This window comes from Prunus dulcis, chromosome 4 (genome assembly GCF_902201215.1).
Source record: "Prunus dulcis chromosome 4, ALMONDv2, whole genome shotgun sequence".
NCBI classification, from domain to species: domain Eukaryota; kingdom Viridiplantae; phylum Streptophyta; class Magnoliopsida; order Rosales; family Rosaceae; genus Prunus; species Prunus dulcis.
The window spans coordinates 16,682,710-16,699,195 of record NC_047653.1 but is presented as its reverse complement, the minus strand read 5'-3'; the positions used below and the strand labels follow the sequence as shown (position 1 = coordinate 16,699,195).

General features: G+C 38.7%; 1 protein-coding gene and 1 long non-coding RNA gene across 4 annotated transcripts; one reads left to right on the top strand and one right to left on the bottom strand.

Moving 5' to 3' along the window:
- Positions 1-2,171: 2,171 nt before the first annotated feature.
- Positions 2,172-16,275, bottom strand: LOC117625830. 2 transcript variants are annotated; one of them, XR_004585447.1, is made up of 5 exons: positions 16,007-16,275; positions 15,762-15,933; positions 15,573-15,689; positions 15,266-15,483; positions 2,172-2,606 (listed from the first exon to the last, which is right to left on the bottom strand). XR_004585447.1 is itself a non-coding variant. In XM_034357399.1 (2 exons), the coding sequence occupies exon 2, from the start codon at positions 15,325-15,327 to the stop codon at positions 14,836-14,838; it is 492 nt and encodes a 163-aa protein (XP_034213290.1). In that variant the 5' UTR covers positions 15,328-15,483; positions 15,573-15,710; the 3' UTR covers positions 14,715-14,835. The 2 variants fall into 2 exon arrangements, 1 of the variants encoding a protein (XP_034213290.1); XM_034357399.1 differs by lacking the exons at positions 2,172-2,606; positions 15,762-15,933; positions 16,007-16,275 and having other exon boundaries at positions 14,715-15,483; positions 15,573-15,710.
- Positions 5,262-6,943, top strand: LOC117625831. 2 transcript variants are annotated; one of them, XR_004585448.1, is made up of 3 exons: positions 5,262-5,346; positions 5,562-5,624; positions 6,843-6,943. It is a non-coding gene; the product is annotated as an uncharacterized LOC117625831 (long non-coding RNA). The 2 variants fall into 2 exon arrangements; XR_004585449.1 differs by having other exon boundaries at positions 5,530-5,624.
- Positions 16,276-16,486: the final 211 nt, after the last annotated feature.

Below are 16,486 nucleotides of genomic sequence, written 5' to 3'. Positions count from 1 at the left end.
TGTCCCTTAACCCATTTTTCTTTTGTTTATGAATTTCTCAACTTTCACTTTCCATTAGAGGCCCTGCTCCCATCACCTCAATATATTCAAGCCCTACTCTCATCACCTGAATATATTCCACTTTTTTTTTTACTCAGATATATCTAAGGCCTTCTCCCACCCTTTAGATATACCTCAAACGACACACACACCCTAAACATCAATGTATTTATGGTGCATATGTAATGCAGTGCAATCATCAATTATCTCTGCTGATTAATAATACGATAATCACAATAATATTTTAGATTTAATCACATGAATAATAATATTCACTCAACGTCAAATAATATCCACGAAGAAACATTAATAATAATATTTACATAACATCAAATAATATTCACCGAGCAACACAACAATAATATTCATATTTATAGTACTATATATAAGCACCAAGATTAAAAGTGACATAGCCCAATCATCGGGAAATTAGGAAACCCTCATGGCCAGCTAGTTAAAGTACCAAATTTACCCTTTGGAAGTTCTCGGAGTTGTCGAATCTACACTTTTGATCCAATTCCTAAACAAATTCAAATCCAAATTATTATTGAGCAGTCTTCACTCCATTTCACCTAAGACCAACCTCAACCTTATGCATTTCAAAGATTTTGCGTAAAAATGACAAAAATGCCCTAGGGACAACCCGGGGTCCAAAGCGGCCAAATCTCGTCCAAAATAATCTAAAAATCTGTCCTATGCCCCGTTAACACTGAAACAAGGACAAGGACACCCGTTATCCAAAAGTTATTATTTGGTTCCCATGGGCCCCACAACAACCCATACTTTGCAACACCTCATATTGACTCAAAACATATACCATCGGAGTCGGATCAAGAAATCAAGTCGAATGGACTAAAAATATGGCATTGGAGGCTGCCGAAACAATAGCCACACGCCGCCACTCGCTGCAGCCGCAAGTGGGCTTGTTTTCCAGTTATTGTTCACCATCTTCTATATAAAAAAAAAATATAAAAAAAAAAAAAGAAGAAAATTTCCCCTGTTTTTTTCAGACTAAAACCCTTGTGAGACGTTTTGACCAACCTAACATTAACGAAATTGGAAAAACTTGTAGTGATTTTAAAGCTTAATACTTCTAGTTTCTTACCCAATAAACCATACTGATAACGGAGCTAAAACGAAAGAGAAAACCAGCTCCAAAGTTGGGCTCGTGGCTGGTTTTCTACAGAAAAGAAATTTTTTTCCAAATTTTCCACATGTGTTTGACGTATCAAAACTCAACCAAACTCGACGAAACCAATTTGTTTTTGTTCCTTGCCAAGTCTAATTTAAACCCAACAAATGGATTCCTCAACAACGCAAAGAATTGGGAGAAAAAGAGAGCCAAATTGAAGCTCGCGGACAGCAAATTTCCAGATTTTGTTGTTGTAAGTTGTTTTCAACCATTCTATCACCCCCAGGTTGTTCCTAAGGCTTCTACAATAGTTCTAAACTTCATACTATCATTAGAACTCATCAAAAACTCAAAATGGAACCAAAATCATAAACACCCGCACTTGAAAAATTGCTCTATCCACCCAACCCGAAAATGGAAGTTCAAACTCTTCCAATTCAATTTCCCCATCACTCAAGTGACTCAAAATCCTCTTTAAGGGACTAGAAAAACACAAACACAAAGTTGAAAATCACAAATTCGAAATTTGACTCACCCTTCACTAGCTTTCAAGGAATGGAATATTATCAAGCACCCATCACTATATCTCTAATAGGTGAACAACTCACCCCTAATTGAGATCAAGATTAGATTTTGATGGGAATGTATGAGGAAAGGGGGGAAGAATGAAGGGAAAGGATGAGTTTGCCTCAACGTCGCAGATTCATCTCTCTCCTTTTTTTTCTTTTTCTTTTTTTTTTTTTGTTGTGTGCCTACAAGGGTATTTTGGTCATTTTAGCCCAAAATTCAGAAACGATTTCCTATGTGTTCGTTGAGTCGGCTAGTATCGTACTACCTAAGAATCATAATGGTCTCACCTCAATTTCTTAAATGTCCTTTTAAAAATTCACAAAATGTTACGTAAGGACATTTTTGTCCAACTTGAAATTAAACACACTTGATCCAATAATCTGAATCCAAAATCACTTGATAAAATACCCATAATTATTATTCACCCTATTATTATTATTATTTCACTGAAATACAAAAGTCCACTTTTAATTTTTTTCAGGGTATTACACATGTGCTCCGGATGTGATGGATCGCTGACCTTAACCAAACACATTCACGACTGGCTTCATGGAGAGCAAGTATTTCTAAGTGGTTGGAAGATGTAGCAATCAACGTTTATTTTGAGCGTCGGAGTGGCTTTTGCAGGTACTCCCCCCATTTCCATTGTTCATTTTTGGAGACGCAGTTCGGGGTTCTTTTCAATCAAGGAAGCGTGCGGACTTCAGTTAAGAACCTGTGAAAGCATTTCTTCTTGAAAGAAATCCTGCAACAACAGTACTAGAGCACTCCAAGGACCCCAAATCAATGAAGTTGTCGTCTCAAAAGCATGAGCCATTTCAACTCACCACCTCAATGCTCTACCCAGTGAATCCCAATGCTCTGCCTAGCAAACAAGGAAAAATAAAATGAAAAAGCAAAATCTGTCATGGGTGAGTAACCCGAAAAATCATTTGATATGAAATTCATTATTGAGTGAGAAACCCTGAAATTTATTTGGATGGGAAACCCCGAAATTTTATTTGGATAATGAATCCATTTTAGGAGGAAACCCTACAAATTTCCAATGGATGATGAATCCATGTTATGTCAAAAGTCCCCACAAATACCTTGCGAGTGTTCATAGGCACATGTGTGTTATTAAAAATTTTGTTTTTGCTTTTTTAAAAAACTCTAGTAATTAAAAATTGTGTTTTCCTTTTTTGTAAAACTCTTATTCAAACATTTAGATATAAATAATATATAAAATAAAGCTTTAACAGTAAAGTAAAAATAAATAAATAAATAAAATAAGTCAAAAGTAACGAAGCAAGCCTGGTATAGTGAAAGCATATTAAAGATGTTGTCCTAAAGCCTTTAGCCTCCCTATGTGCAGGTAATGACGGTCTACACGACTCCAAGATACGACCCCAATACCGTAGGTTGAAGGTCCGCTATAAGCACGTTCACAGTCGGATAGAAATCTCCAAGCCACAGAGCCGTTGCCCAATAATAATATGGAAAGTAAGGAATATATGAAAGTATAAGAATAGAGAAATCTGATTGTGGTATGTTCAAATGTGATGGATGAGTGGCCTTTTATAGATATCCAACACTCGTAACCTCCAGACACATTAAACCAAAAAATTTAGGCAATGAATAAAAAAATAAAAACTAAAAATTTAAACAATTGTAATTGCCATAATAAATAAAAGAAAACAGCCAAAATATTAAAACAAAATCAAAACGTCAAATTTTAAAAACCTCTCAAATAATAACAATCCCTCATGAAGGGTTTTAAAATTTGACAATAGCAAAAGAAAAGAAAATATCCATATGGGCAACATAATACTATGCAATAGGTGTAGGTGCCTTCTGGGCTTGAACCTTCACTTAGTGATGATAGTTTTCATTTGAGGAACTTGAGTGTACACAGTATTGAACTTGGCACCTTTGGCCAAACTTAAACATATCCTGCACATAGTATTGGTTGAAACTTGGAAGCGGGGTAGCGCTATTTATGGCCATGCGCTAATCTTGATTCTCATGAGAGTTACTAGAGAATATCTCAATTCTCATAGTCGTGGCCTCACGACATCTCTCAATTAGGTGAGTTCTCCAAGTGTACATATGACCTGCACCCTGCAGGAGATTGCCCTCTTCAAAACTCATTCAGGGATAACTCCCTTCCTAACGTCACATTATATAGCACTGATGTCATATGGATGAGCATGAGGACATCTCTGGGATGCCTCCACATGATATAAACAGTGCTCAATGAGTCACGCAGTATGGATTGTTTCTACCCATTGAACTTCCTTCATGGGATCGCCAATCACAGAAGTTGGGTTACCTCCCTAGGTGACTCCCTTATGGGCTTAAGCCCATCCCCCTCGACATTTCTAGGACTCTGCTCCTAGAAAGACCTTTAGTCAATTGGTCAGCAATGTTGTTCTCCGACTTCACATACTCCAAAGACACAATGTTCTTACTTAATAGACTCTTCATAGATTTATATCTCACATGTATGTGTCTGTTCATTTTCCTGTTTGTGTGAGATTGTTTCACCAAGTCTATTGTAGCCTTGCAGTCACAATGAATAGATAAAGCAGGCAATGGTTTCTCCACCATAGGCATATCCATTAATAAACTCTTAATCCATTCAGCCTTAGTGCAAGTAGTATCCAAAGCTATGAGTTCAGACTCCATAGTACTTCTAGAAATAATTGTTTGCTTCTTCGAACCCCATGAAATTGCAGCTCCACCTAATAAGAAAATGTAACCACTAGTAGACTTCACTTCTTCATTGTCAGTTATCCAATTTGCATCACTATATCCCTCTACTACATTTGGAAATCCTTTATAGCACAGTGAATAATCTATTGTTCCTCTTAGGTACTTGAAAACTCTTTCCAAAGCATTCCAATGTTCCTTGCTTGGATTATGTGTATACCTACTTAACCTTCCAACAGCATAAGCAATGTCTGGTCTAGTCTTATTTGCAATATACAACAAAGAACCTATCATCTGGGAGTACTTCAGCTGAGAAAATGGTTCACCTTGATTTTTCTTTAAATGAACATTGGGATCATAAGGTGTTGGTGTGGGCTTACACTCAAAGTAATTGAACTTCTTCAACATCTTCTCAATAGTACTAGATTGACTTAGAGAGATTCCTTGTGTCGTCTTCTCAATTTTCATTCCTAAGATTACATGTGCTTCTCCCATATCTTTCATGTCAAAATTCCTAGATAAGTATGACTTCACATCATTCACAATCTCTAAATTCGTCCCAAAGATCAAAATGTCATCAACATATAGGCACAAGATTACGTGTTCTCCATTATTCTCTTTATAGTAAACGCATTTATCATGACCATTAAACTTAAAATCATAATCTAGAATCACCTTGTCAAATTTCTCATGCCATTGCTTAGGAGCTTGCTTTAAGCCATATAAAGATTTAACCAACTTGCACACCTTGTGTTCTTGGCCCTTAACTATGAATCCTTCGGGTTGCTCCATATAGATCTCTTCATCTAAGTCTCCATTTAGAAACGTTGTCTTCACATCCATTTGATGAATCACTAAATTATGCACAGATGCTAAAGCTATCAAGGTCCTTATGGTGGTAATCCTAGAAACAGGTGAGTAAGTATCAAAATAATCTATCCCTTTCTTTTGTGTAAAACCCTTAGCTACCAATCTCGCTTTGTACTTATCAATACTTCCATCAGGTTTCAACTTTTTCCTAAACACCCACTTGCACCCTATCGCTTTATTTCCAGCAGGCAAATTCGTTAACATCCATGTGTTATTTTGAATTATAGATTGAAACTCATCATTTATAGCCTCTTTCCAGAATGGTGCATCCACAGACATAACGGCTTCCTTATAAGTTGTGGGATCTCCTTCTACTAGAAAGGTATAGAAATCATCTCCAAAGTTCTTCTCAATTCTCGCCCTTTTGCTTCTTCTAAGTTCTTGAGATTCTAAATTTTCAATCGTAGTTGAGCTAGAAGGCTTTTCACTTATTTGTACTTCCTTAGAAATTCTTGTCTTGTACGGAAAAATATCTTCAAAGAATGTAGCATCTCTTGCTTCCATAATTGTGTTGTTTGCAACCTCCTTTACTTCAGAGTTAATCACCAGGAATCTATTGGCACTACTATTTTTCGCATAACCGAGGAAAACTGCGTCTATAGTCTTAGGACCTATTTTCTTTCTCTTTGGATCGGGTATGAGTACCTTAGCTAAACACCCCCACACTTTTAGGATTCTAAGGTTAGGTGATCTTCTTTTCCATAACTCATAAGGAGTTTTCTCATTATCCTTCAATGTTATCCTATTAAGTATGAAACAAGCAGTTAACATTGCTTCCCCCCACAAATTTTCAGGTAGTCCACTACTAAGAAGCATAGAATTTACCATATCCATCAGGGTTCTATTTTTCCTTTCAGCCACTCCATTAGATTGGGGTGAATATGGTGGAGTAACTTCATGTATAATTCCATGTTCTTCACAAAACACTCCAAGCTCATTTGAGGTATACTCTCCCCTCTGTCAGATCTAAGTCTTTTAATCTTTTTCTCCAATTGGTTTTCTACCTCATTTTTATAAATCTTGAGTTTATTAAACACCTCATCTTTTGTCTTAATAAGATAAATATGACAATACCTAGAGAAGTCATCAATAAAAGTCACAAAGTACTTGTTTCCACCTCTAGTAGGAGACCTATTTGAATCACACACATCACTATGTATGAGCTCTAAGATTTGGGTGTGTCTCTCTACAGGTTTGAAAGAATTCCTAGTTTGTTTGGCTTGAACACACACTTCACATTTATGCTTAAGGTCTATGTTAGACTTAGGGATTAGCTCAAGATCCATTAACGTTTTGATTTTGCTCAAACTTACATGTCCTAACCTTCCATGCCATACATTACAAGACTCAACGTTAAAAACTTGAGGAGAAATTTTATTATCTTCAAAAACTACATTTATTTTGAACAATCCATCACAAACATATCCTTTTCCAATAAAGACATCGTTTCTAGTAATAACAATCCTATTCGACTCCATTACAATTTTGTATCCTTGTTTTACTAAGGACGATCCACTGATAAGATTTCTCCTCACTTCAGGAACATGTCGCACATCCTTGAGAGTTAGAGTCTTCCCAGATGTCATCTTCAATTCCACTTCTCCGATTCCACGTACTTGTGCGACGGTGTCATTTCCTAGGGTTACACTTCCTCCACTTGAGTTCTGGTAATTTTTGAAAAACCGTTTGTCAAAACATACATGTACGTTTGCCCCAGAATCTAACCACCAATCACTATTACTTAAATATGCGACATTAACTAGAGGCTTAAAACTATACCTTAGATTGGGTTCATCTTGATCCACCAACACATTCACTTGGGCTTTAGGACCACTTTGTCCTTTGTTCCACTTAGGCTTGGGCTTGTAGGGCTCGGTCTTCTTGTAATGACAGTCTTTGGCCCAATGATTTGTTCTTCCACAAACGAAGCATGGTTGATCCTTATTGCCATTGGAATTGTTATGGGGTCTATTATGCTGACGATTTTGGTTTCGGTTGAATTGATTATGGTTGGGTTGGCTATTTCTGTTTGTTCTCTTGAAAGATTTCCTTCCAGATTGGAAACGATTCCTATTGTTTGAAGTTTCCACTAGGTTCACATTTGTCTTTTCTTCCTTAGGCTTGTTACTTGATTTATGTTTCTCTTCAATCCTAAGGGAGTTTAAAACTTGGGTTAAGGTTAAAACTCCTTGTTTGTGCCTAAGGGTTTTTGCAAAGTCCAACTTGGGGGTAATTTATCTATGAGACAAGAGACTTTAAACTCTTCACTAAACTTAGTACCCTTAAGTTCTATTTTCCTTAAAAAATCTTGGTACTCATGAATTTGTTTACTTACAGTTTTATTCTCAACCATCATATAGTTATTAAAGTTCGAGATTGTAAAACGATCTATTCCAGCATCTTCTATCCCATATTCAGCTTCTAATTCATCCCACACAGTTTTTGCATTTTTGGTATCTTGATAAACATCATACAGATCATCAGAGAGAGCACTAAGGATTCTATTATGGCAATGATATTCTAATTCTTCTTTTGTCATCTTCTCCTTAGTTTTAGAAGTGTTTTCAATAGTTTTATTAGGTGTGGTTTGATCTTCTAAGGCAGAAACTAACCCTAAAACAGTTAACCAGTATTTAAGTCGTCTTTGCCACCTCTTAAAATGGTCCCATTAAATTTTCCAAGCTAACACTATTGGTCTCTACACTATCTATCTCAATTCCAATAAACAATAATGAAGCAACAAAATATGGTATATAAATGTAATACAAGTTGAATTTTAATAATAATCAAACAATTGGTAAACAAATAACTTAAAAAAAAATTAACGTGCCAAGTTTATTGTGTGAGCAAATATATTCATCTCCAATCATAGCACGCCATGTGAAAAAGAAGATTATCCCTTAAATTAATTAATTGAACCAATTCATTTGGCTAATTAATTAATATGGATAATATCTTAATTATATGATATTATCTTTATTTAATAACGTAATATCATTAATTCCGATATTATCCTAATAAGGTGATACAGTCATTATCAAATTAGGAGATTTGGATCCCAATCAAATCCCTAAGAGCAACTCCACCTATTTGCCCTTTGTCATGGCAAGAGGGGGACTAGAGCAGCTACTATTCACGTGAATAGTGGCTACCCTTGCAAAGAGAAATGTGTGCTTCCACCCGTTGCCATGGCAAAGGGCAAATGCTATTCATTTTTTTCTTTTTTTCACAAATTTGTTTACCTAAACAATTAATTTTGATATATTTTCGGATAAGATTTTTGGGTTTGTACGTGTCAATATTTATTATAAAATTCATATCTCAATCGAATAAAATTTTTAGATAAGATGATAAATAAAAATACAATCTAAAAGTGAATAAAATGTTGAGTAAAAAGTGAATAATAGTAGAAGTAGAAGAAAATGTATGAGGATTTAGTGTTGAAAGTGAAGACTATTGGTAGGTATTTACAGGAAAAAAATTCCATAATTTGTTGGTATTTTTAAAAAAAAATTTCTAATTTTTTTTCATAATTTTATAGCAAAAAAAAGCCCAGCCATTGGATTGGAGAAGTGCAGGCGATCAGAGCGCCCAGACGGCGACACATGAATTCTAGCTGTTGGTGGAGCCCGGGCAAAAGTGGCCCGCTGGAATTTGAATTTTTGCTTGGCCTCCCCCCAACCTCGGGCTTGGCCTGATCGCTGGAGTTGCTCTAATGGACTCAATCTTTACAATTTGGGTAAGGAATAAACTCCTCCTAAGAGTTTATTCTCTACGAAACCCTACCCCCGAGGCTCCTATAAATAGATGACTTCATTCATCATTCAAGGTACTTCAAAAACCTACTTCTAAACCCGAGAAAAATACCCGAAGCTCCCACTCCCTCTCCACTCCCCATATTTTCTCCACAAGGCTCCGGCCACCACATACGGCTCCGGCCGCCCAGTTCACACCACACATACATCTCCGTACCTTTTTGTTAGATATTGTTTCCTACAAACACTCAAACTAACTTAGGCATCAGAGGGCCTTTGGCCAACACTCCCCGGGTGTGGTCTATTTACTCCGGTCTTTTTCACAGGAATCGAGGAAGAGAGAGAAGGAAGATCAAAGGTTGAAGAATCACAAAGCGAATATTCTCCCGCGAATTGTTATTAAAAATATTGAATTGAATTTAGCTTTGAATATTGAATTTAATAAGATTTTAAATTTGGTTGAGAATACACTATTATTAATATTAAAAATATATATTCCAATTGTTATTAACTTTGGTTGCTTAATTAGCTTTGAATATTGAATTTAATAAGATTTTAAATTTTAAATGCCAAACGTTCATACCAAGATAGTTATTCAAAATTTAAAATTTGTTATTAAAAGTTGTGTAGACAAACGTTTAGATTGTTGTTAAAATTTTTATTAAAAATGTTTAGAAAACGTACACCAAATAAACTAGCCTTAAATGAATTTGTAATTAAATGGTTGGTGAATTTTGTAACTAAATGGTTGTAATTAAATGTTTTATTCTCTTCCAAAACAAACAAACTTGGCAGTGGTGTAATATTCTTAAAAATTTGTGGACTTTAATGTTGGTAAGCAAAATGTGTGGCAAGTAAAAAAAAAAAGAAGAATTAGGTTTTAGACATAATTAACTTTATTAATTAGTTTGTAAGATATTGGATATTTTGGTTTTAGTTTTAATACCTAGTAAAAAACTACTATTTTGGATTAGCCCAAAGAGAGGCCCAGATTCGTTGGGCCAGATAAAAAATAACAACTGATAAGAAATTCTACCCTTCTGATAAGACAATTCTACCCTTCTGATACAATTCTACAATGGCACATGTAGTAATTTTAGGGTTGTTGGATGTCCTTTTGGTAAAATTAGGTGGCTTTGGTTTTATATTAATTAAGCAAAATTAATTATCTTTCTTCCAAATTAGTTAAGTTTTTTATGGGTTAAAACTAAAGAGCCCTAAAAAAAAAAAGGCAGACAATACTTATGTGCTAAAAAAGACTGAATCAATTTAGACAAACTTTCCTCTCTTTTTTCCTTTTTTTTAAAAATAAAAATAAAATTCTAGTGTTTTTGTTCTTTTCTATATATATAATGAATTTCAAAACATATAGCTGTCTAATATTATTGAAAGTCTATTCGGAGGAGGTGGCGAACGTGTGGGTGACGCAGCCGGGAAATGGCCCAAATTATTTTTCAGATTTCAGATGGGCAACCATTTGGAAGAGCTCCAAGCCATTCAAAGGTTGGCCGACGGGAACCCCATCAAAATGGATTCCGCCACAACTAAAGAAGCCCAATCAAAGAAAGCGTCATCCGCTGTCGGAAAATCAGACCACTCAAGCTTGGCGGAAGGCAAATTTGATTGGTATCATTGGTTCAAGGCATTAGAACCAAAATTGAAAGGTCATGGGAAGAAAATCGGAATATATGATACGTTGCTCCTATGTACAGGAAGCCCATTTCCTTGCGACCGATCTCTCGTCATCGCGGCCCTATGCTTTTGGTCTTCCTCCACCAATTGCATGAGGCTTCGTTTTCAGATGATGACGCCCAACTTGCTAGACTTGGCCGCTATCGCCGGCGTTCGCCCTCATGAAGATGATTTCTCGGCCGCCAACCTTCCGGAAGCCAAGGTGGGCTTCGATTTTCACAAGTCGAACAAGACCTCTGGGAGTTGGATAAAGACGTATCTTGGCCATGACAGAGATCCCACCGACCCTCCTTCCATCAATGGCGTATCTTATACTGAGCATGTGGCTTTCCTTGTGATGTGGTTGTGCAAGTTCTTGGCATGCCCAATCTGGCAGGATTACTAAGGAATTCCAAGACTTGGCGGAGATACTTGTGGATAGCAATCAAGTGGCCATGGGCCCAATTTTTCTTGCCTATCTTTGTAGAGGGCTCAGCGAGGTAACTACTAAACCCATGGATTATCATGCTTCTGGCCCTATATGGATTTTTCAACTGTGGCTCCAACTCTATTTTCTGGAACTAAGTCCCACCATCGTTTGCCCCAACGATAAAGCTCTTAGGGGTCCGTCCTTGCTCAACGCCCTACGCCGGAAGCATTATGTTGAGGATTGCTTCCGATTTTTCTATGAGTGCCAGGAGAGAACTAGGGACCATCTCTCCATTTGCCTTGATCACCATTTTCCGGATTATCTAGCCCTGGATCTTTCCTCATATCATACGGCGGAGACAAAAGAGGAAAGACATTGTATGTGGGCGAGCATCCTCATCATCCAAGGTCTTCCATACGGCTTAATGGTGAACAAAGGTAATAACTATCATTGTGGTGGTGAGCTTTATTATCCCACCACCGTTGGCTACCAGCTTGGTTTTATACAAAGCATCCCGATACTACCTATGGATTCTGTCAACCTGCTTTCCTCTTGGCGGGTGGAATTTAAGGATGCAAAAGAAGTCATCACCTTGACGAATTTCAACCAAGACTTGGTGAAATCCTTCCGTATTCCAATTAGAGATCCCCGGTTTGGTGATCCTAACATTTTTATCCACTGGTGGAAAGAGATGTCAGCCAGTTAGTTTTCTCAACCATGCTCAGAGATTGAAGATAGGGTCTTTAGGCATTGCCCATGCTCATCTGTTTTTCAGCAAGAGAAAGAGAAGAAGAAGGCCCAAGCAAAAGGTAAAATATTTATACTTTTTCCTATTTTTATTTTGGCTATCTTTTTTTTTATAACCCTTCAAATCTCACAGCCGACACTGCCGAGAAGGAAAATCCTCCCTCCGGCATTATTGAGAGAGAGAGCTCGGCCAAATATGCCGATGCAAATTCTGGCGAGAAAAGGCCCAACGCCCCAATCTAAGGTAAGCTACTCTCTATGATTATTTTTGCCCTTTTAAAGATTTTCACTTTCAGCTTTTTGAATTCTTGATGGGCACCTCTAAAAGCTTAAAACTCCAACTTTTTAGGAGATACCCACCAGAAATATTATGCCCTTACAAACATTCCTTTGGCTCAGAAAAGTTCCGCGGAACCTTTCACCTCAAGGTTTGGTGCACCAAAGGGGGATTGAGATTGATGAAAATAAGACGAAGGCTATCATTGACGCGCCCCCTCCAAAAAACAAGAAAGGTGTGCAAAGTTTATTGGGCCAAATTAACTTTCTTCAAAGGTTTATAGCCAACTCCGCAGCAAAAGTTAAGCCCTTCTCATATTTGCTAAAACTCACAGATGAAGAGAAATTTCAGTAGGAAGAGACTCACCAAAAGGCATTCGACGCCATTAAAGAATATTTGGCCAAACCTCCGGTGCTCATTCTGCTAAAGCGGGGCTGACCCTTGAAATTATATATTTTGGCCACGGAGAACTCCATCGGAATTCTGCTAGCCCAAGACAATGATGAGAAGAAAGAGCAAGCAGTATACTACCTCAACCGAATTCTAACGGCCACCGAGAGGAAATACTCTCCGGTGGAGAAACTTTGTTTGGCCCTATATTTTATAGCAACCAAATTAAGGCATTACCTGTTGCCCTCCGTGGTGTATATAATCGCCAAGACTGATATGATAAATTACATGCTCACTCGGCCAATCATCAGAGGGCGGATAGGAAAATGGACGATGGCATTGGCGGAGTTCACTTTCCGATATGTGCCCTAGCAGGCCGTCAAGGGGCAAGCTTTGGCCGATTTCTTGGCGGCCCACCCTTGTGTTGAAATAAAGGAGATGGATTTCCTTGAGGTGGGCACGTTGAGTTTATTTCCATGGCGCTTTTATTTTGACGAGTCTCGAACATCTAACATGGGCGGGGCAGGTATCATCATTGAATCGCCCAAAGGATTCCGAACTCGTTATTCATTTCAATTAGACTTTGATTGTACCAACAATCAGGCTGAATACGAGGCCCTGATCATAGCGTTGGAAATTTTGAAGAAGCTTGGGGTAAATAGTGTGTCGGTTACGGGAGATTCAATGTTGGTCTTAAAACAATTATTCGACAACTATAAGGTGACTAGCCAAGCTTTGCTCGGATATCATGCCTTGGCCAGCCAGTTGATTGAGGATTTTGATGATGAGAGACTCGCCCACCTACCAAGAGAACATAACACTCAGGCCAACGCCATGGCCCAATTAGCATCCGAAGTGCAAATTTCTGAAGGGCTCTCTGAGGAGCTTTTTAAAGTTGAGAAATGATCTCTCCCCTCGGTCTTTGAAAGAGGGACTCCAATGGAAGTTAAGGTGTTAACCATAGCACCGGAGGATTGGAGGCATGACATCTTGCAATATTTGAAAGCTCCAAATAGGTCACATAGCCAACAAGTTCGGCAGAGGGCCCAATATTATGTGATAAGAGATGAAGTATTGTTCTGCATAGGTTCCGATGACTTGCTCATGAAATGTTTGGGCAAAAAAGAACAACTCGTAGCAATGACCGAGGTCCACGGAGGGATATGCGGTGCCCATCAAGCTGGCATCAAGATGAGGTGGCTTTTAAGGAGGCACGGTTATTATTGGTCGACCATCCTCAAAGATTGCATTGAATATGCCAAGGGTTGCAAAGATTGTCAAAAACATAGGCCGATCCAACATGTCCTGGCCTTACCAATGAATCCCATTGTTAAGGCTTGGCCTTTCAAAGGTTGGGCAATGGATGTGATTGGTCAAATCCATCCAAAATCATCCAAGGGTCATAAGTACATATTGGTGGCCACCGATTTTTTCACAAAGTGGGTGGAGGTTTTCCTACTCAAGCAAGTTACTTAGGTCAAGGTGATAGAATTCATTGAAAAGAATATCATCCACCGATTTGGTTTGCCATAGTCCATCATGACTGACCGAGGAATGGCGAATCAAAGAGGTCTGCCACTCGAACAACGCCATTTGCCCTCGCCTACGGCTACGATGTTGTCTTACCACTTGAGATTTTGGTTAAGTCTCTAAGGGTAGTTCGCCATGCCGAATGGAGTAAGGACGAATATGAGCAAGCCATAGCACAAGAGTTAGACGACCTCGATGAGGTTAGATTGGGCACTTTAGATAGATTGTGGCCCAAAAAGAGGCCGTGGCTCGAGCATACGACAAGAGAACCAAGGCCAAGAGTTTTGGGGTCGGAGATTTATTTTGGAAGACCATTCTTCTGGTGGGATCAAAAGATCCAAAATTCGGCAAGTGGTCTCCAACTTGGGAAGGCCTATTTCTCGTCCACCAAGTTTTGGGGAAGGGGGCTTACAAGTTAAGTGACCAAAATGGTCGGGGACATGATTCGCCGATCAATGGTCGATTTTTGGGAAATGGTAGAGAGATAGTCCGCCACAAAGAAAAATTTCATAATGAAACAATGATTTTTATTGGAAGAATGGGCATCATAAAAGGATCTCTTCCAAAAGACTATATATATATATGGGCAAAAGTTTACTACAAAAGGGGGCCAAGTAATGGCCTAAGCATCCACCAAAGGCTTAGAAACTAAGCTAGTTCTACCACATATAGTGACTAAATAAAAAGAAACTAGTTAAGTACAAAATGGGTCAACCAATGGCCAAGCATGAACCTAAGCATCAGGTAAAAAAGTGTGAAGGGTAGTCCTAAGGTTCTCCATCGCTGTATCTCCGGCAGACAAGGTAGACTGAAGCATCAACTTCCTCTCTCGATACGCTTTCACCGCTGCTGCATCCTGCCTAAGTTGAGCCTCGAGAGGCCTATTGCTCCGAACAATCTCGAAGACTTTGGCAACGATGCTAGCCTTCCTTTCTTGAAGCTGCCTCACCTGCTCATCGATATCCACAACCTCTTGTTGCATCTGGCAGGCAATCTCAATCTCCTTCCTCATGATGGCACTACATAAGGTAATTCGCTGCTTCAAGTCTTTGCCTATCCTTTGCTCCTCCAGAAAAGGACAAAGGTGAGGGGCAAAATTTTCCACCTGACCAAAGAGATAAGTGATCATAGCCACCGAGCGTGGATCGGGGAAAAAGCCAGACCTAGCCAAAGTCTCGATGGCAGCCTTGAGCTTGTTTCTCTCATCTTTGTCCTCCAAGGACATGAGATCTCCATCTATGTATGACCGAAGTAGGGCCTTAGCCCCGGAATCTGGTAGGGCCCCAGTTATGGTGGAAGAAGTGGCAAGGCAAGTGGAAGCCTCTGCCGAAGATATAGATGCATCCCACTAGTCGAGAAAGTAAAAAATGTCACCAAATGGCTGCAAGAAAAAATGGGCATTATATTTTTTCTTTTAAGTAGGGAAAATAAATAGCATATCTACATATGTATATATTTCTTATTTCATACCTAATCATGAGATGGTAGAGGGGCCTCTTTGTGAGGAACCATGGCCAAGCTTCTTCCATCCTCCGCTAATGGATTCATGGTGATCTCGACGGGAACAAAGGATGAAGACTCTCCAACCTAGCAAAAGGGTATAAGACTTAAAATACTGACCCGTACATTTGAAAAAAGGATGAAAACGTCGAGGCTTACCTCAAGTTGGAGTTCGGACGGAATATCGTCGATCACCAAAGCAGGAGCCCCCGAGGTCAACATAAAGACGGGCTCAGGTGGTGCACTTCCGTCTTTGGGAATAGTAGAAGATACACCATTGGTGACCATCACATGGTCGACTGTGATGGCGGTAGACTCCCACCACATCCGCCTAAAAAAATGAGGATATGAGTTATCTAACAAACATAAAGCTTTGAAAAAACATTAAGGGAGAGTAAGATTACCTGAAAAGTTGGGCCACTTCGCGGAGCCTCAAGAGGGCGATCGAGGGAGGGTATGAGCTTATGGCAAAATAGGGCTGAAATTCAACCTTAATTGGCATAGTGTCGGCCGAACAAAGTTCAGGGCCAAAAATGGCCCGTAAACATGTTCAAACATTGAAAATAAGGAATTGGGGGCAAGTGTGAAAGAAATTTTTGAAGATATAAAATTTCAATGAACCTGAGAATTCGGAATGTGTTGGAAGTCTTCCTCAATCAGCTGGGTCACAGGCTCCAGGGCGTGATCCTCGGGCATGGAAATAGTCTCGTATATGGAGACCTCATCTACAGTGGTATGGACCTCGGCCCTAAATTTGAAAATTTAGTAAGCATAAGAGAAGTAAAGGAAAATTCAAACGGCTAAGGAGATGAGGTTACCTCGTCCTCGCCCACTAAAGTGACTTGCACCCCAATTCCCTTCTCAAGTGCGGAAGGTTGACCTAT

Bases quoted from the DNA above. Each gene is read 5' to 3' on its own strand.
- LOC117625830 (XM_034357399.1), bottom strand. From the start codon at position 15,327: ATGTCCTTGGAGGACAAAGATGAGAGAAACAAGCTCAAGGCTGCCATC.